The 20,565-nt window shown below is 47.7% G+C and overlaps 1 protein-coding gene across 9 annotated transcripts in view; it reads left to right on the forward strand.

The window, feature by feature from the left end:
• SPEG (striated muscle enriched protein kinase) overlaps window positions 1-20,565 on the forward strand; it is a 102,383-nt gene that overhangs the window by 17,214 nt on the left and 64,604 nt on the right. For 3 of the 9 annotated variants that reach the window (XR_015946107.1, XM_088652881.1, XM_088652892.1), the window contains exons 2-3: window positions 17,300-17,339; window positions 19,443-19,477. The exons of 4 other annotated variants lie outside the window; for them this stretch is intronic. Coding sequence is in view for 4 of the 5 variants with exons in the window: in XM_088652881.1 (XP_088509007.1) it covers window positions 17,300-17,339; window positions 19,443-19,477 (75 nt within the window). In the remaining variant the exon portion in view is untranslated. Of the gene's footprint in view, window positions 1-13,928; window positions 14,135-17,299; window positions 17,340-19,442; window positions 19,478-20,565 lie in introns of those variants that run through there. 2 more of the 9 variants (XM_088652900.1, XM_060277993.2) reach the window with 2 other exon arrangements.

Below are 20,565 nucleotides of genomic sequence, written 5' to 3' on the forward strand. Positions count from 1 at the left end.
CTGAGAGCAATAGGCTAGTTTCTGGGCCGTGGGGTACACCTCATGGCATACACACAGCTCAGCCCTCCATCATCTTGCCATCATTCTCCCCACTCTCTCAGCATCCACTGCCTGAAATGGCTGCTTTTCTCAGCCTAATGGCAGGGCATGCACTGCCTCCCACTGGCCACTCTGCTCAGAGGTGGAACTCAGAGGTGGAAGTCCCAGGACTGGAAAGGGAGGTGGGGGTTGTCCAGAGGCCCTCTGAGTACCTCCAGGAAAGAGAACAACTGCTAGGAAAGGAAGCTGCAGATAGTCCCTTCATCCAAAATTTACACTTCAGAAGAGCAGTATGAGGTCAGGGGCAAGACTCCAACCCTGGGAGGAGCAACAAGGTCCTTGCAGCCAGACATTTTGACTAGCTAACAAAGCAAGTCAAAATTTGCTGGCAGGGGTTGCCTCTACAAAGGTAGCAGAAATGAGTTGGGGGCATTGAAAAATCTATTGACAGGAAAGCAAATATCACTTCAAGCTGCTCCATGCTTATATTCCATTCCCAGCCAGTGTTGCATATCTGTTGTGATTCTACGTAAGTCCAAAAAAGAGAGGAAAAACCACAGAATGTGGAATTGACCCAAAAGCATCTTGAGGGCCACAGGTTCCCCTTCCCTGTGCTAAGGAAACCCTTCCCTCATCCTTAGGTCAGATGCAACAAAGAAGGACAGGGTCCTTGCACCTTCGTGCAGAAGAGGGAATTCAGTAGATGTAAGCTTCCATGACAAACCATGGCCACTGAAATTTTGTATTCTATACCACTATTAAAGGTGCAGGAACCCTGTCTTTCTTTTTTTGAACAGAGTGTTAGGGATCGCGGAAAAACGGTATGAGGGCAAGAGATGGCCACAAAGTAACAACCAGTAATATATAAAAAATGAAGGGGTGTGGCTAGCAGTAGTAACCAAGCTGAAAAGATAACTCAGATGCAGTGGTCTTGCAGTACATCAAGGGTGGGGAACTTTTTCAGTTTTAAGACTGAATTCCTTTCCGAATGACCTTTCAAGGGGCCACATGTCACTGGTAGGCAGGAGGCAAAAGTGTGTGGACCAATAAATAGAAGATTTACCTTTGTATAGTAGGCTACTTTCTTTTCTTTTTTAAAAATATATTTTTATTAATTTTCCAATTAAAACCAATTATATCACATTCATTATTTCAAATTATACACATATATATATCAATCAAACCGAATGTTATGCCAAATCATCTAGAGAATTTTTTTTTTGGGTTCCCATGCTTCAAGAAATTGGGGATTCCTCGCAACCGTCCACTGCCGTCTTTTTTCTAAAGTTCAAATCGTCTCTCCAAGTTCATAATAATCCAGATCTTCCCCTTACAGTCACATAGATGTTTTCCACTTTCAACCGATTGTTTCCCAGCTGCTGAGATAAATATCAAACAAGGTTTCACAGATGTTCTTTCTCCTGTGTGGGTTAATCAGTCCAGCCTCCCCATAAATCTTCTTAGTCTGGAGCTCCCTGTTGTGTCGAAGCAGCGCCATCTTAAAAAGCTCAAATCACTTTCGTTTTCTCTCATAGCCATGTAGATTAACGATCTTTATAAAATTTACAGCTTTTCCAGGCAGAAGACCCAAACATCAAACCATAAACTCTTGGTAAATTAATGGATCTCCTTGCCCTATAGCTGAACTTAGCTTCAGGTCGCTGCTCCAATTCAAAGTGCGTCACAGCTCATAAATCCTCCGAACGCGTCCAGGACTCCTTCCGTCCGACTAGGGGGGGGGGGGGCTTTTCTCATCGGCTACTCCACATCTTTAAAAAATATGCTCAGTAACAACAGTTTATAAAGTTCAACTCACACAGTCTTTTGCTTCTCTTTCACTCCAAACAAGCCAGGACATCGCGTCTGGGAAGGTACGAAGTAACTCATATGAAGAAAAATAAAAAAAAACTCACTTCCCTTATCGCTCCGTCCCCATCAATCCTTCTTCCAGATGAAATACAGCCTTTGACTCCTCTCCCTCAGCAGCATAAATTTCTCAGCAGTAAACAGCGCTTCTTCCCCTCCTTATGAAGTATGTCCATAGATTTAAGCCTAATTATCTTCTTTAACCATGGAAATCCCCGCCATGCAGATTAGCGTCCGGGAGTCCTGGCCCTCGTAAGTGCTTTTCAGCCCAAGCTCCCCCCACTCCATAAACAGTCGGAGTGGGTCTGGGGGCATCGCGGGCCAGCGGCCCCTCTCCGTAACCCCCGGAGAGGGTAGGGGGCTGCCATTTACTCCCCTAGCAACCGCCAAATTCCTTACGAAGGTCAGAGGGATGGAAAACAGGTCCGCCATTCCTGCCGGCGGAAACCGGAACCCGTATAGTAGGTTACTTTCAACACACACTTGCCTGCTCTGCTCTGCCTAAGCAAGTAAGAGCACCTTCAGTCTTCAAAGATGCATGACAGCCAGGCAAAAACACACATCGAGGATGTGCAGCAAGGCTGTTGATGGGTGTGTCTTGTGGAAAGGGGGTGTGGCTGAGGAAGGGGCGTGGCCTGGGAGAGTCTCAGTGGCTAGATTGCAAGGCCTAGAGGAGTGAGTGCAATTAGACCTGAGCCTCCATCCCTGTGCTATTTATTTAAGCACTGGCAGGGCTTTTCCCCCCCAGCCGGAGCTCTTCATAACCCAGTTCCTGCACCTCTCAGGTGGGCGCCATTGCCCTTATAAGGGAACAAGGGAGGCGCTCATGGTAAGTTCTGGCATCTCGCGTTGGTATTCTGCCTTTTAGGGCTAGCTCTGCCAAGGCCACTCACAGCATTTGATGACAACATTCATTGCAGCAAAAGCAGTAAAACAAGAGCAACATGTTATAGCAGCAAGGGATGGTGCAAGTGCTAAAGGTTCCCTTCCCCACTGCACCACTTGCTGGGGCGTTGCTGTATTGTACCATGATATGCGGCACCAACTCAAAGTAGCTTTGATCCTGAATGTATTCAACAGCCAGTACTGTGCTCTCAGGATGGGGGTGGCTGGGTGGCAGGACCACCTTTTAGGGCTGGGCGGGACCCATTTGACAGGAAAAGATAGATGCTGCCTAGCTGCTCAGCTGTTCTTTTTGCAAGCCTCTGGCATTTTGTGTATTGTGTTTCACTGATGTCGTCTTGGTGGTTAGTAATGGTTTGGTGGTGGTGTTTTTTTGTTTTATTGCTGACACAATATGCAAAATGGATGGCATTTCTATGGTGGTTAAACTGCATCGAGCACAGTCAGTGTAGAAAATGGCCTGGATAGTTAAATGCTCCCTAACAAAGAAAAGGGAAAAAATGGCTCTGCGCACAGAAAATATGTTTGTTTGTTTGGGAAGCAGGCTATAGGCTGAATGTGCAAAAACAGAGAGTATTTTAACAGGAGGTAGTGAGTTATTAAACATGTGATTTCTCCACTTGCATCCTGTATGTTCCTGGAAAAAGAGAGAGAGAATAGATTTACCATTTGATTATGCCGAAATCAAATGTATAAATTGGCCCCAAAACAAACCCCATGACAGTAGTTTGTGGCAGAGGCTGGCTGAGTATGCTCAGGCAGCAATCGGCGCTCCTGCTGGTTTGATTGAGTGAGAGCACTTTGCTTCACATTCAAAATTAATGAATTTTTTAAAAGCCTTTAAAAGCCATTCAGAACTTTGTGTGCGTGGCCTCTGGTAGCTTGAACTGTTTTGTAAGTTGCAGGCTTGCAGCTGATGAAATTGGTCTTGGTTATGGAATAATAGATGTGGGCCATAATAGATGTAGGCTGGGCACATGGCAAACGGGACAGGCTGCCTGCACCTTTGTGCATAAAAATCTCGCTGAAATTCGTTCTTCTGCACAGTAATTAATGCTGGGGAAAGCTTGCCCACTCTTTCACCTGCCCACCCTGTGAGATGTATTGGTCTTTAGTGTGTCAAAAGACAATTTGTTTAGAATGTGTAGTCTTATGTGCCCTGTGGCTAATCTTCTGGTTGTAGTGTTTTGTGACTGGTTTGCATATCATATTAAACCATAGTTTAAAACAGACTATGGTTTCATGTGAATAAGGAGCAGGGTGGTGCAAACTGTTCAGAAGCTCCCACGGAGCTCCTTCCCTGCTGTTACTGCTGCAAAGCTGTGAATGAAACAGGCCAGAGTCTGCTTTGATGTGTCATCTGAACCCAGGCTCATGGTTTGTTTCTCTCCAAACAAACCATAAGTGGTAACCAAGGTTTGTTCTTCACTTGCTGACGGTTGGTTGTTTGGGAGAAACAAACCACGAGCCCAGGTCTGGATGATGTGATGAGCCATACTGTGGCTTGTTTCATTCATGGTGCGGCAGCAGCTGGAGTGGGTGAGTAGCGCCATGGGAACTTTTGAGCATCATGCACCAGCATGCTGCTCATTCACATTAAAATTACGGTTCATTTTAAGGTTGCCTCTTGTGCAGGTGTTTGTGGCTGGAGATCATTAGTAAATGATACATGCTGGTCTCAGGGCTGTCCAATTTCCCCACCCTATCCCCTGTGATTTTTTTAACTGCTGCATGACAGCCAGTAAACCAGCAGGTGAAACTTTTTACCTGAAGGGGCTGAGCTTTTACTAGCCGAATTTTCACCTACCTGCAGCTGCTAAAGCAGGGATGGGGAATCCCAACAACAGCTGGAGGGCTTCAAGTTCCCACCCCTGTGTTAAAAGCTCAGGAAAAAACACACAGAGAGGTAGGTGAGCATTAGTTGGCATACTCCATCACCTTGTTCTTGTAAAAGCAGCAGGACAGCAGGCTGTTTCTTATAGGCTTGTCTGTTGAACGAAATCTGGTGCCTCCCGGTATTTTTTGTACTTCTGCTGTGCTAATGGGTTTCACCTTTTGTTCAGCTTGCGCATATACATGTGTTATGCGTGGAGCTTATGCCTTTCTGGGACTCTGGCTCACTCCTACGCTTCAGTGTTTGACAGATGCAAATATGTACACTTTCTTTTACATTACGCAAACCATGAATGAAGCAGCAAGCAAGCGGCATGAGCAAGTACCTAGGCGGTTCTTTCTGGAGATGCTGCATGCACTGCATGCTGAGGAATTTTGGATACCTTTTCATAACAACATAACCATTTTTCAAAGCTGCATTCAGACCTTAACACCATAGGCTGCGATTGGAGCAGGTACCCAGAGGTGCATTTCAAGGCACACTGTTCATTGCAGGTACAAATTTGGTAAATGTACACCAGGCATTATTTATATATAGCCTTTAAGTGCAGATAGAAAATATGCAGACACTTTGCTACACGTGAGGCTTGGGACTCAGAGGTTCTCCCTTAATGATTGCTGTTGTTATGTCATTGATTTATTGATTTATATACTCCTTATATTCCAAAATGGCTTCTAAGTGGTTTACAGCTATAAACTCAATACATAATAAAAATGCACAGTAGCAAAGCCATTGGGGGTATTAAAGCTTCCTCCGTTAAAATATAGAATAAGACAAACAATTGAAAAGCGTAAGAGTTAAAACAATAAAGTCAGGAGCCCTTCTATGTTATTGTTAAACTGCGGCTGGGAAAATGCCAGGCCAGGCCCGTGTCCCTTGAAGGTCATGGCACTGCAGGGAGGAGAAGAGGCTGTGCTGTGAATGACACAGCCTATCTTGAGCAACTTAGCCTTGTGGACAGACACCCAGAGAGCTAAACAAGGGGGGTCAGGTTGCAGTTTGGCTGCTCCCTTCTCCCCTCAAGGCTTCCTAGGCACAAATAAAGCTGGTGGTGTCATAGTCAGCACCCTGGCCGGATCTTTCTCCCCAAGGTGCAGGCCTGGGTACAAGGTGGGACAGGCCACAGCCAGTCTGGGGTCCTTGCCATGATGGTGATATCAAAGGAAATCCTGGTGAAGGGAGTGTTCTCCCTGACACTAGCGCTCTCCGCATTAGGCCCTTTAAAAATTCCTGTCAGCTTAGAAAATGTCAGCTGCTTCCTTTTTTAGATGAAAAAACCATGTTCCCCAAAATGTGGAAGGGTGGAGGAAATGAATATCTGTATCCTGTGCACGAATGTGTGAAATATACAGCAAATGTTCCAACTGTTCTTATTTATCAAGAGCAGTCTCTGTTTTCAGGTCCCTGGTAAATCGTTGTCACTATTTTGACTGTTATGGGAGACTGAGGGATGTTTTCCCCCCCTTAAGAATTGAATAAAGGGGTTTGTGACTAACAGGTTTATTATGGCACCAGCCTTCATGGATCGGAGCCCACGTTTGACAGCTGTATAAATATCTACGGGTATAGATATTACCCCAACACAATCAATGGGGTAATAAAATACAAAAAGTACAATACTGTATATGTAAAGCTTAAGTTATGCAAAGTGACCACATTCACAACAGTCGTGGCTGGTGATAATTCCATCATCATAGCCGAAGAATAAAAATGTAGTCCATGTACATTGGCCTACTTTCCATTCTGTAGGGTTCAGCTCTCTCTCCTCAGGTCACTGAAGGTTAAGCTCTGACTGCATACACCCTCTACATTTAAAGCACATGACTTTCTCCAAAGAATCCTGCCCACGTACGTGGGGCTGCCCTTGAAGACGACTCAGAAACTTGAGTTGGTCTACAGTGCAGCAGCCAGATGCTGGCTCGTGTTCCTTCCAGATGCTGTGTTTTAAAACAGCTGCATTGGTTGCCGGTTCATTTCCAGGCCCGCTTCAAGGTGCTAATGTTGGTGTTGAAGGCCCTAAAGGACTCAGGCTCCAAATAATCTGGTATTAACTGTTACGGCTTTTGCACCCATAGATCCTGGGGTTCGATTAAAAAACCCAAAGTGGTTCCAGAATGTCTGGCATCTGCCCACCCCTACTCTAGGGGGAAGGAGTGTCATTGATGGGGTGCCAGCACAGATAAGGCCCTTCCCCACATCACTACCCCATGCGCTATGCTTGCTGATGGGATCGTGAAGAGGGCTTCCTCTGCAGGCTGCAGCTAATAGAGGAGAGCTTTAAGTGTTTGGGACAAAAGTCATTTAGGGATTTGTAAGTGAGTGACAAAAACTTTGAACTGGTCCCAGTAGCATATTGGCAAACCAGTTTGCACAGGACCACTCACAAAACTGTCAGCCACCTTTCACGCTAGCTGCAAGTAGCCCTGCATGGAATGTGTTGCAGCCATCTAAATATGAGGTTACCAGAGCACAGGTAACTGTTGCTGAGCTATTCTAATCCAGGAATGGCTGGTGCTGGTGCTGGAATGCTGACTGAGCATTGAGGGAGGAACAAAACTGGGGAGATGAGAAATGGAATGGCTGGAATCCCAAACAGGAAAATCTCCAGGCTGCACCATTTTGTTGCACTTCTTAACCCACAAAATGCCAGTGCGCTTATTTCTTTCCGCACCCAGCCTCCACAACTGGGTAGCAAATGTGTCCGAATGTGCTGCTGCTATTCTATAAATTCAACCAGACTTATTCTGAGACTTAATATTTCATTCCAACCTCTTTCAGTTTTCAAAACTATTTGTGGTTTCCTCCTACAGCATATAAAATCTTCTGGCTGGTTTAGTTTCTGATTTTCTGTGGCTTCTCTTTACTGGATAACCTGGAATCTTTATTTTTTTTTTGATGTGCTATATAACGTTGCTCCATTTGGTGCTGCGTCGTGGTTATTATTGTGGGAGGGGTTCTTTTGTCGAAACTGTGATGTTGCATAACCTGCAAGAAGAAAAGCGATCAAATGAAAATAAAATGAGAAACTATTTATAGCCAGTAAACTCTTACAATTGGAAAACTGTTGTGTTCAGTTTCTGAAGCTCATGCTCTGCTTCAAAAACCAGTACCAGGAAGGGTGAATGAGTCCAGCAAGCGTCAATGTGTAATGGGGGGAGCACCGGGGGGGGGGGCTGTGAGAAGAAAGGTGTTAGAAGGTGCTCCTGCCTTCCTCTGTGAAATACTGGGTAGTACAAAACAGGGCAAATGAGGGTTGCTTGGATCTGACACTGCGCCCATATTGACGTCTTTGTGGAATTGAAGTGAGCAAGGAGTAGCACAGGGAGGAACTAATGGGGTCTAGACAAACATTGATCATTTGCCTTTATCCCCTTTCCAATTAGTCTGAAAGTGTTGCATCTTCAGCCCCAGTGAGCATTCTCTTGACGGTAGTTTCATCCAACCTACATTTCTGTTGTGAACATATAAAAATGTCTTACGCAAATGGTCCCCTAAAAGCTTTTCAGCCTGCACCGTTGCTTTTTCCTTCTCCAGTATACTAACCACCCACAGTTAGGAAAAAAACAATAAGTGGGAAAAGGATTAGTTTTGCGGATGTTTTCTTTTTAACAAGTCCGTAGGGATTCTACTGTATGTTATGCTACCTCCTTCCACCCCCATTGCTCCTTAACAATGCTTCTAGCATCAAGACACTGGCCCAATAGCAACCCAACCCAGAGATTTCTGAGACATTTAGTGTTATCTTTAAAAGGCAGCAGCAATTGCAAATTTAGCTTCCCAGAAAAGAAAAATCACCCACAACCTAGCCTAACTAGAAGATCGGTGAGCATTACTGCCCCTGGCATTTCCTGGATTCCTTTAGTTTGGGATGAACTTGGGTTGGGTATCAATCCTCTTGCTAGATTTGTGTGAGTGTGTGCCCCCGTTTTTTGCAGTTCTTTTTATTTTTAATAAACCGAAATTGGCCCAGGCACCTGCTGTCATTGTGCAGATGACAGCTTTATTGAATAATAATTCGGGTGTGTTGGGGCAGATGGAGAAATAAACCAGGTAATGGTGTGTACTGTGCAGCAATTTAAAAATGCTACTTCAAACACAACGGGTGGGAAGGGGGAACAAAATGCTGTGTTCTAAACTGCTAATCTGGATATGCCTTGAGCCTAATGAGAAGGAAGCTGGCAGGCAGTGCCCCCACCCCCTGGTCTGGCTGTAGGTAAGGAGGCAAGCAGGTGGGGGCTGGCTGAGAGCAGATTGAGGTTGGTGGGGCAGTGCCCCTTCTGCCCTAATAGAGCAGACACCACTGGGAATGCACTTGGATTTAGAGGCTTTGTCAGCTCATAAATGACCTCTTTTAAAAAGGGTCACTTTCAGACCTCGGAGTGGATCCATTTTTAATGGACCAGATATGAATTGGACCCTGGGGAGCCTATCCATCCATTGGTTTTCCCCACCTCTGCTTATTCACATTTCTAGCTTCAGAAATGCACGTTTTATATGAATTGCCTCCTGCGTTCTTCCATGAAATATTTTTAAAGAAATGCAAATCCATTTAAATTATTGTATTTCTTCCCTAGCTTTGCATCTTTCTCTAGAAATGAACATATGCAAAATGTATGCAAATCTTCCCCCTCCTTTCTCTATTTTTTGTGATGCAGTTCTGCTCTTTTGGTGTTTGCAGAGCTGAAATTCCCTTTTTCAGTGCAACTATTAAAGGTGCAGGAGTTCTGTCATCTCTCTTTCTGGTGCTAGAAAGGCTCAGAAAGTATGTTTTTAGCTAGGTCCTGGCCTGTCTTATATCTTGCCAACACGACACCTTCAGATAGGGATCCCATGTGTCCAGGCTCTGGACTGATGTGAAATAACTATTCCTTCTTTTATTCTGGAAAGTACAAATTCCTTTTCATTCCCTGTGAGAACTGCACAATCAGCTTATCAAAAGCTTGAAGCTGTTGCTGTCTGTCTGCACAAAAGTATCTGAAACGATGAAGATATGTTTACCCCCCTGTGTGAAATGACGCAGACAGCCCTCAGATTCTCATATCCCACAGAGTGAGACCTTGTTTGTATTTTCAAGTAGAATTTCCGCCTTAAGTGTGCACCGTTTGATGCATTTCAAACTAATGTTCCTTTTCTTTATCTGCTAGTATCTCATTCACACTATTTTTTTTTTACTGATGATAGGAACCATGTTGTGTGACTTTGTGCACCAGGCATATTGTTTCATGTAGGCTGCCATTTGCTCCATGCAATTTCAAATCCCCACATCTAATTATGGCCTGCTTTGGTCCTGGAAATCTACAAGAATATTTACTTATATGAAGCTCCCAGAATGTCTTAGTATGGCAATCCCCTGCCCTCAGGCTTATGAGGCCCAGTGTGGTATAGTGGTTAGAGTGCTGGACAAGGACCAGGGAGACCAGGGTTCAAATTCCCACTCAGCCATGAAGCCTACCTCACAGGGTTGTCGTGAAGATAAAATGGAGAGGAGGAAGAATATGCACATCACCACTGCCTCTCTTTAAAGCAAATACATATAAGCGGATCTATTTTTGGAAACAGCCTTTCACACACTTCCAACATGCTAAATATGGGACTGAGGGCACACATTAGATGTGCACAAATAATACATTTGAGGGTGGAAGTGGTCTATCCACATTATCTTGCCTTCAATAGTGCAAACAACAAAGAGTCTTGAGGCATCTTAAAGACTAACTTTTGTAGGTTTCTTGTAGACTTTCTTGTTGTCCACTTCATCAGATGCAGGAATCTTTGCTGTTTTTGAAATGTTGAGAGAAAGAAAGAGTCATCTGAGGAAAAAGTAAGTTGGTTGGTGGGCTAGAGGGACAACCGAGGGAGAATGAGACGAAGGTAACACTTGAGTATACTTATAAGAGAGTTGATAGTTGTTACTGTAGATAAGCTAGGTGGGACGTGGGTGGCGCTGTGGGTTAAACCACTGAGCCTAGGGCTTGCCGATCAGAAGGTTGGCGGTTCAAATCCCCGCGACGGGGTGAGCTCCCGTTCCTCGGTCCCAGCTCCTGCCAACCTACCAGTTCGAAAGCACGTCAAAGTGCAAGTAGATAAATAGGCACCGCTCCAGCGGGAAGGTAAACGGTGTTTCCGTGCGCTGCTCTGGTTCGCCAGAAGTGGCTTACACATGCTGGCCCAGAAACTGTATGCCGGCTCCCTCAGCCAGTAAAGTAAGATGAGCGCTGCAACCCCGGAGTCGTCCGTGACTGGACCTAATGGTTAGGGGTCCCTTTACCTTTACCTTAGATAAGCTAGAGTGGACACACTGGCCGCATTCACACCATTCATTTAAAAGTACTAATATACTGCTACAAACATCCATGGTTCCTTCCCAAAGAATCCTATGAACTGTAATCTTTTAAGAGTGCTGAGTGTTAAGGGACACCCCCCTCCCACAATCCCCATATTTCAATGGGAAGGATTGATTGTTAAACCACTCTGGGGTGAGCCATAGCTCAGTGAGCCATGCCTTGCACAGACAGATCACAAGTTCAGCATCTCCAGGGAGAGCTAGGAAAGGTTTGAGAGCGACTGTTAGCCCATGCAAGCAATTCCAAGGTAGATTGACGAATGGTTTGATTCAGCGCAAGGCATGACAACCAGAGATTCAATCTCCTCATTCAGGGGAGCTCACAGGTTGGGTATTGCCATTCTATGCTGCTTGTAAGCTTATAAACTTCTCATCTGGAGTCTGTCATTGCACAAGGCAAAATGCTGACCAAGGTGAACCAGCATGAAGTAGTCTGAGTCAGCATGGTGATCCTTCTGTAACAATCCTGAAGTGCTCCCATTTCTCCCTAAGTTTATGCATCTTATGCTGGAGTTGGAGTGTCCTGATTTGACCTTCTTTGCCCTGCCTGAACTGAGCGGCTGTGTTGGTAAAGCCTATGGCTGGAAAGAGGGCCAGGAGTTCTGCGTGGTTCTGCTGGGCCCTCAAAGAGGTTGCACGAAATACTCTCTATGGTGGGATCTTGGCCAGTTATGTTTGGTTCACCATTTCTGTTTGGAGGGATTGCTAGGAATGAATAGTTTGGTAGATATGAGTACAATTGACTGAAAGTGGAGATTCAAGGTGTGGAAATTTTGGGCAGGGGGCAGTGAGGGGAGGCATTGTTTGTGAGGCTGGTAGCCTCACATTAGCTGCCATCTGATAAGGTAAAGGGACTCCTGAACATTAGGTCCAGTCGTGACTGACTCTGGGGTTGTGGCGCTCATCTCGCGTTATTGGCCGAGGAAGCTGGCGTCCAGCTTCCAGGTCATGTGGCCAGCATGACAAAGCCGCTTCTGGCGAACCAGAGCAGCGCACAGAAATGCCGTTTACCATCTGATAGTTAGCCTCTAACCCACACAATGGCAAACTAAATGCAAGGGTACAGCCCCCAGCCCCATTTTATGTGCTCCCCACCCCATGTCTTCTGAAACTGTTACTCTTCCACTCCATCACAGATGCAATCTTCCTATTCGTTTCCTTTTTATCTTTCCTGGATTGTTAAAGGGTCAGTATTTTATTTGATAAATGTACTTGCTTTCTCCCCTTGTTGCATACTTTGGAGGAAAGAAGGTTTCTCTGACCCTTTCCAGATGTCAAAGAACAAATTTGTAATCTTCTGTTCTATGTATCAAACCTTGTGGGGTTTACTTCTGCATAAACCTGCACAGGATCGGGCATTTTAATTTGAAGTAGCCATTGTGAAAATTGAAATGGGTGTTTTCTTGATTCTGGAGTAGATAATCCCAAACACCTTTGTCTCTGGCTCATGAGGGCTCCAACTGATGACCAAGGGAATGCAGCCCTTGCCCGCAACCTGCTTTAGCCCTTCTACCCATAAGTATTTTGTGTGTGTGTGTGTGTGTGTGTGTGGTGCACACAAACCTTCCTGGTCTTTCCCACTTAACCTAAATTGAGCAGGAGTTTTGCTTTTTCTGTGTTGTTCTGTGGCTGCACCTAGAGCAAAACTCTTCACCCACCCACAAAGTGAGGAAGCGTAGTCCTGCTCAGGGTAGTGGGCAGTGTAGTGTGTTTGTGTGTGAATGTCACGCTGTGTACTGGTAGATTTTATCCATGGATGGGGAAGGGAGAGAGGGAGTGTTGAACCTCACAACTTCAGACAGGAGGAAACAAGGACTGCCTTGTAGAACAGAGGAAAACTGCATCTGGTCCAGCATCCTGCTTTTGACACTGGTTATCCGGATGTCCCAGGTGGCGCTGTGGTTAAACCACAGAGCTTAGGGCTTGCCGATCAGAAGGTCGGCGGTTCGAATCCCTGTGACGAGGTGAGCTCCTGTTGTTTGGTCCCAGCTCCTGCCAACCTAGCAGTTCGAAAGCACGTCAAAGTGCAAGTAGAAAAATAGGAACCGCTACAGCGGGAAGGTAAACGGCGTTTCCGTGTGCTGCTCTGGTTCGTCAGAAGTGGCTTTGTCATGCTGGCCACATGACCTGGAAGCTATACGCCGGCTCCCTCGGCCAATAATGTGAGATGAGCGCGCAACCCCAGAGTCGGTCACGACTGGACCTAATGGTCAGGGGTCCCCTTTACCTTTACTATCCGGATGTGTGCGGGAAGCTCTCAAGCAGGGCAGAAACAAGACAACAACCTCTCCTTGTTACCTGTCCCTTGCCCCCTCCCTCTTCCTCACTGGGGGTATGCTGCCTTTGAACATGAAGGTTCTCTTCAGGTACCGTGGGAAACTCCTGTCGAGAGAAGCCTCCCTCTGCAAGGGGCTTTCCTGGGGCGCTCTTGGGATGCAGCCGGAAAGCACTGGGGCAGTGCCAGCGACAGTGCCGATGCCCACTAGACGGGACCCACGTCCCGCTGCCGAGCCTTGGCTTTTGCCCGTTCCTGCCTCGATCCTTCCCACCAGGCCACCTCGCCATCTTCCGAGATGGGCAGAAACCTCTCGCCTACCTCCAAGCCCTCCATGGCAACCGTGGATTGATGGGCGCTGTCGAGGGTGGCTCTGGGAGGGGTAAGCTCCCCCCCGCGGCCAAGCTTAGAGGGGAGGCAGCCCTTCTGCGGGGTGAGGGGGCACCCCTCTCATTTCTCTCCCCCCAGCTCCTCCCTCCAACCCCTCCCTCCCTCCGGCCCCTCCTTCCTCCCAGCCCCCCCCCCACCTCCCCGCCTGCGCTGTCATTGTCTCGGGCGGGCGGGCGGGCGGGCGGCGGGCGAGGCTCCGGGCTGGCTGGCATCTCTGCCAGCGCAGGCGAGGCAACGAGCGGAGAGAGGCCGGCGCCCGCTTCCCGCGGAGGGATGCTCCTTCTGCTCCTGCCGCCCCTGCGCTCCGAGCCCGGCCCCGCCGCATCGTGCTGACCGCCGGGGGGTGGGGTGGGGTGGGGTGGAGGGCGCCCAGGGGGCAACGGAGGGGGCGGACATGAAGAAGATCTGGGTGAAGAAGCGTCTCCAGGTAACGGGTCCGGGCGTGGGACGGAGAGGAGGGAAGGGACGGGGTGCCCAGCAGGCATCATCGGGGCGTTGTGGGTGCCAGAGGGGAAACTGAGGACGCGCATCTCACGCGGAGCCCCACCCGCCTTTCCCGGAGTAGGATTCCCCGCCGCTGGTCTCGGGATGTGTGCCACCTTGTTGTCGGGGTGGGGGTTGGCCACGCCAGGGTGGCGTTTGTAGATCGGTGGTCCTCTGCCCCCACCTTCCAAGCCACTGGGCTCGAGGTGATGATGAGCAAGGTGCTGTGTGGGGCTTTTAAGAAATGCCCGGGATGGAATGGGGGGGGCGATTAGAAGAACTGTGCCTCTTCTTCCCCTAAGATGCCCGAGGCGATGGATCCTGGGGGGTCATGGCTCTTTTTACTCTCCAGCCCCCAACCCCGTGGCCACGGAGGCTGAGCGCCTCTGCGTCATGATCCGGCACTGCGCGTCAGCACCTGGCAGGAGCGCAGCTCCTCGTGGCCTGGACGTCACTCGGGGGCCTCCAAGCAGGGATGATCGGAAGGGGGGGGCTTCCCGGTTCAACTAATAGGGGGGAGGGAATCATTCACAGCAGGCATAGCTAGGGCATGTCATCACCCCAACACTGCCTGCTCCAGTAATAACGTACCCTACTACTTTTCCACCCCACCTTACCCCTCCAGCGCTGATCGTCCAGCCAGGATGCCCCACCAGCTTCCCTCTCTGCAAGGAAGGGACTGGGAAGCAAGGGCACCAGATGAAATGAGGAAGGGCAGCGGGGGTTGTCATCCTTCGTGCTTTTTAGCTGTCCAGAAGCATCTGTCTAGGCATCCTTGGAAACAAGATGCTTGATCTTTGATCAGATGGCTCAAGGCTCTCCTCTGTTTCTACAGAGGCCTGCGGCCTTGGCAGCCTGAGGGGAGATGAGCTTTCTAGACCTGAGGACAGGGGTGCCAGTGTCTCACCTCTGCAGAGCAGAGAGCTGTTGCATCCCAAACCAGGCAGGCAGGAAACATTGACACACATGGTGGAGAGGGGAGCATAGATCCTTCCTAAACATCCCCCCCTCTCCTATATGCAGTTAAGAATGGAGAGCAGCAGAGAAAGAAGGGCCCTGGCTGGTAAAGAAGGCTGTAGACCCTAGTCAAGGCTATTGTATCCCCATTGCTAAGAAGGGATTTGCCTCCTGGCAGCCTTCAGCTGCAACACCTCTCTTGCTTGGTACTTACCTCTTTGTCCAAATGCCATTTCCCCTTTTCCCTACCATCTTAGTGCAACTCATATTGAGCAGGATGTCTGGCAAGGTGGCCACCTTAAATTTTGGGCTGCTTGTGCTATTGGCCATGGAGCAGGGATGCACTTTGCCTGCCCAGATGCCTTTTTGCCCAACGTGCCACAGTAGGAAGCTGCTGGGTATGTGATCCTGGAGCCAGGGCTTGCCCATTGCCATGTGCCTGACAGGGGGATGCCAGCCAGGTACCTATTACTGCCCTTTTATTGCATTTCCGTTTTCTTAATGGGGGAATTATCCACCAATAGCATAACTAATCTATTCATACATCTTTCTGGCCTGGCACATGGGCTGCCCGCCAGCGCCAGTCTTGTTTGGGCAAGCTGGCTTGGCTGGAATACAAATCCACCTGGATCAGTTGCTGTTGGGAGCATTTGTTTCTTCTGGCTGGAGTTTATCCCCTTATACCTCCCACATCAGTGATGTCCAGTACAAAAGAGAAAAGGCCGAACTGGGTGGGGTGGGTGTGTACATCACCCTCTCTCTTGTGCCAGCACCCTGCATCACCACATCTCTTACTTATTACAGAATGATCCTGTCACCTCCATTTATTGCTGCACAAGGTGTTTCACCTCACTATTAGCATTGTGGAACTCTAGCTGGTAGAGCAAATTTTATGGGAGATGGGACAGCAGGAAATCTGGGAGTGAGGAGTGGGCGACTTTGTGCATCAGATGCTGTGTGTGTGTGTGTGTGTGTGTGCGCGCGCGCTCGTGCGCACATGCACGTATCAGCTTACACACACACACAAGTGCATCTGTTTCACTTGTCCTGAATTCAGAGAGCTGCCCTTCCCTGATGGGAGACATGTGTGGCCCGTCCTTTGGCAACCTCTCACCTAGGAAGCCAGTTGTAGTTGGATGCATGTGCCAGGGCTGATTTCCCACGTGGATCCCGTAAGTCTTGATGGCTGCTCGGAGCCACTTAGAAGAGCATGATGGAGGCGAGAGAGTGAGCAGAGGGGGAAGCCATTACCAGTGGCAGCACTTCAGCCTGTTAGGTTGCTGTGCCTGCGCATTTGGGGCAACTGGACTGGATCTTTATCTGTGATTGAATGCACAAGATGTGCCTCTTCTGAGGGGACTCACCAAATGTTGCAGACTCCCAGCTACATCAGGGGTCACCAGAAGGCAGCAAGATGAGAGTTTAAACAGTGGAACACTTATTTTTGGGTGGGGGGCAATCTCTATGAGGATTTCCTTCCAGGAAAGGGGCAGAAAGTCAGCTTCTTTCTTCTAATCTGCCTGGATCTCCACAAGCACTCAGGCTCCTGTCCTTCTGACTTTTCCCTACTTTCAGTGGAGCCAGCAGCACATGACCTTGGGTCACACCCACACCATATGTTTAATGTACATTGCTTCCTCCAGAGACTCCTGAAAGTTCCAGTCTACCTCTCAGAGTACTACAGTTCCCAGTACCCTGATCAAACTACAATTCCTAGGAGCCATGCACACTAATTGTAGGTGTGGATTTGACCATTGTGCTTGGCTCTGGTGGATCGCATGCCTTGCAAGGCATGGTGTAGATTAGGCATCCCCAACCTTCGGCCCTCCAGATGTTCTGGACTACAATTCCCTGTTAGCTAGGGATCATGGAGGTTGTAGGCCAAAACATTTGGCGGGCTGCAGGTTGGGAGATGCCTGGTGTAGATAGTACAGTAGGGGTCTGATACACTTTTTGCCCTGGTGGCAAGTTCAGAAGTAGGTGGAAGGCCTTTCCCCTGAAGCCTTTCCCCTGGCCTCCTGCTGGGGTTCTGGTCTCTTTGGTGACTGATGACTGTATCTCATGAGCACTGCCTCATCATCAGATTTCCACTATCTCCCTCTCTCCATCTCAATTGGAGGTAATGCTTTTTCCTTTTCTTTTTCCTTTGCAGAAAGGTGGCCACTCGCGGCGTTTTGGGCGCTTCACGCATGGTGCGTTGTATTACTTCTGCCCCTTCCTGCCAGAGGCTTTCCTGATATGTTGGGGGCTGGTGGAGGGGAGGGAAGACAACAGGCAAATAGAAAAAAAGAGTCTAGTTAGGGTTGAGGGGGGTATGACTATCCTATCCCAGGTGTGGCCCTACAGATGTGCTGAACTACAGCTCCCATTATCAACGGCCTAGGGCTGATGGGAGTTGTAGTTCAGCTGCATCTAGCGGGCCAAGGATTCCCTACACCTGTCCATAGCAACCTCCTCCTGCACCCACTTTGGGAGGTAGACTGTGGGGGTGCGATGAGCTTAGCTGATAGAAGTTAGAGCTCAGTTTGTAGACCTTGGGAGCTGTACATATTCTACAAAGGCAAGGGCTTCTGTTCTGTTAACGAGTGACATTTTATATGTATAGTTTCTCGTACAAGGTTGCAGTGATGGGAGAAACTACACCTTCGCAAAGTTGACCTGTCTCAGATCTCTACAAGGGATAGAAGCCCTGCCCTTTTCAGAATAATGAGGCAACATTGCCAAAAGGGGATATCCAAAGGGAAGCTGTGCATTGTGATATGGTGGCATTTTTGTTGTGTGTGTCTTATATAAGGAAGGACCAAAAGACAGATATTTCAGAGGGTTCGAATTGCTTTGTGCAGAATCACATTTATGACATTTGGGTTACCCTGTCTCAGCTGAATCCTATCTCTTGCTCTCACACACAGCCTCTTGGCTCCTCCTTTTATGTTTGAGCAAACAAGCTCTCTACTTAAAGCATTGTTTCCTATTTTGACCACACCAGGAAACAATGGTTACCAGCTTTGGAACAAGTCAGGATATTAAACCATAGTTTGAAGTTGGTTTAATCGCCTGCAATGTTCTGAAGCTGGAAACTGTAGTTTCCCAGCTTGGACAAAGCAGGAAACTATGATAGTATGGAGGATTACTGGTCTTAATTGCAGGTCAGGCAAATAGAGGCAAACAGGGGCTGTATTTGTGAGAAAACTCCTCATTCATCTTTTGCTGTCTAAACTGGACAATAATAATCCAAACTCCCCCACTGAGGTCCATGTTCTGGTTAAGGTTGGGTTTATTTCTTTGTTTTGCATAGAACTGAGAATTGTAACATGAACAAAGTGGAATGATTCGCTATATACATGTACAGTCAGTGTGTGTGTGTATGTGTGTGATTCTCTGTCCCTCCTTGATGCTACCCATTGGTAATGTATTTAGGACAGGCAAGCTGATGTCCATATAGAATTCCCTATGACAGTACATAGTGCTGGTCCGTAGCTTAGGTGGCTTTAAGATGCATTCAATAAATTCAGAGAGGGTAGGCCTATCCATTGCTATTAACTGTAATAACTAAAAATAAAATGTGCTTGTTCAGAGGCAGTGTATCTTTTATTACCAGATGCTAGGGACAAAATACAGAGGTTGCTCCTCAGGTTAATGTCCTGATTGTGAGCTTGCTGGGGGTGGGTGTTGGAAGGGAGGGTTTGTGGTTAGCTACCATTTGGAAACCGTAAATGCTGGAGTAGGTGGATCTTGATCTGATCCTGCATGTTAAGCTCTATATAGTTATATAATAGGTGGCTTTTGTTGCCACCCAACAAGGTTTCCTTTGATCAGCTGGCACTTCGATTGCTGTGACTTATAGGTGGAGGCAGCAGCTTGGGGGAAAGGGAATGAGAAGGTCATAGCTTGGAGGAGTGGAGAAGATACTACTGATGCTGGACATTTTGAACCCGGGTCTTGAAACACGTGGGGATTATTAAAGAAATGGCTGTTGCAACCCCACCCACCCCAGCCCAAGTTTTTAATTTAGTTTTCATTGAATGAGTTTTCCTGCTAGATTTCACTCCCCAGGCAGGTCCTTATGAGTTTCAATGGCAGGGCGGCACCTTCTACCATTTAGGTTATGTCCGTATGCCTTGCCTTCTTGTCCACTTTCCCTGCACATGCACTCTCCCAAATTTCAATGGGTTTCATGGGCCAGGGGCTATAAATCCCCCCTTCCATCACATGTTGAAATATTTGAGGGCCTGGAATGAATTGGGCGGTAACGCTTTGTTGACGTGTGTCTCTCTTTCTTGCTGCCCCTATGGAAGCGAAGTTTTCCGCTCCTGCAGAAAGCAAAGTTACGGTAGGAAATTGTGCTGCCTCATGCTTTTCTCTTCCCAAGCTATGTCTCATCCCACACCCTCTCCCAGCCTACCCTCCTGGTTCTCTCCATGCCTCTGTCTTCATCCTCCTGCTGCTGCTGCTCTCTTACTTTGCGGGGCTCATCCTATTCTCGCAGAATTTGGTGGGCATCCTTTTGCTTCTCTGTATGACTGGCCTGAGCATCTTCCCTTCCCACACTGCCGCCAGCCCTTCCCTGCACTACTAGTACATGACGGGAGGTTATCTCTGTCTCTCCACGTGAATCTTGCTATTATGGGCCTGACTTGATTTCCCATGGAGGAGATGGACATGCGATGCAGTACATGGATCCCCTTCTGCCCCCAACATTCTCTCTTTTTAACTGAAAGCAGACTTCGAGGAGGTACAGTTGTGGGAGCAGCTTGACACATTCCCTTCCAGCTATTACTCTGCTGAAATAAAAATAAAATAAATCTCACACACGCACCAGCTCTTCAAGTCCTCCTCCAAAAGGAGCAGGGCTCTCAAAGTCTCACTTTTTTTGTTTGACTTCCGTTCACCTGGCATGGCTGTGTTGTTGGCCTTTCTTCAACCTGCCAGTCGATTTGCTGCCACACTGATCTATCAAGCATCACTCACAACTCTCCCTATGGTTTTCTTAGCTGTGGGGTAAAGGCTCCTGCGGAGAGCTGCAGCTGCCAGAAAAATGAGCCCCCCCCCTTCTCCCTTTCCTTTTGTTTATGGAGGAGCCACCATGCCCAAGAGGGGCACACTTCTGGGCTCTTAGTATTTGACTGCAAAGACTTACTAATTTATGTATATATGTTTATCCAGCCCTTCTTTGGGGATGCACAATCCAGGCTGTACTTGGGAGCAATCTGTCATGCTTCCATCTGGAATCTCTCTGAGGTTGCTGTTGAACCAAGGGGGGTGGACAGAATGATAACCTACATGTTAATATGTAGTACCGGTAGCATGTAACTTTTTCAGATATAGATATATTTAAAAAGCAATTTCAGAAAGCTGTAATTGGGCGTAAAGGAATGGTGGCTTGGGAAGGCTTAAGGTATTCCCACCAGCGTGTTTTCC

This window comes from Zootoca vivipara, chromosome 1 (genome assembly GCF_965207765.1).
Source record: "Zootoca vivipara chromosome 1, rZooViv2.hap1.1, whole genome shotgun sequence".
Taxonomy (NCBI): Eukaryota; Metazoa; Chordata; class Lepidosauria; order Squamata; family Lacertidae; genus Zootoca; species Zootoca vivipara.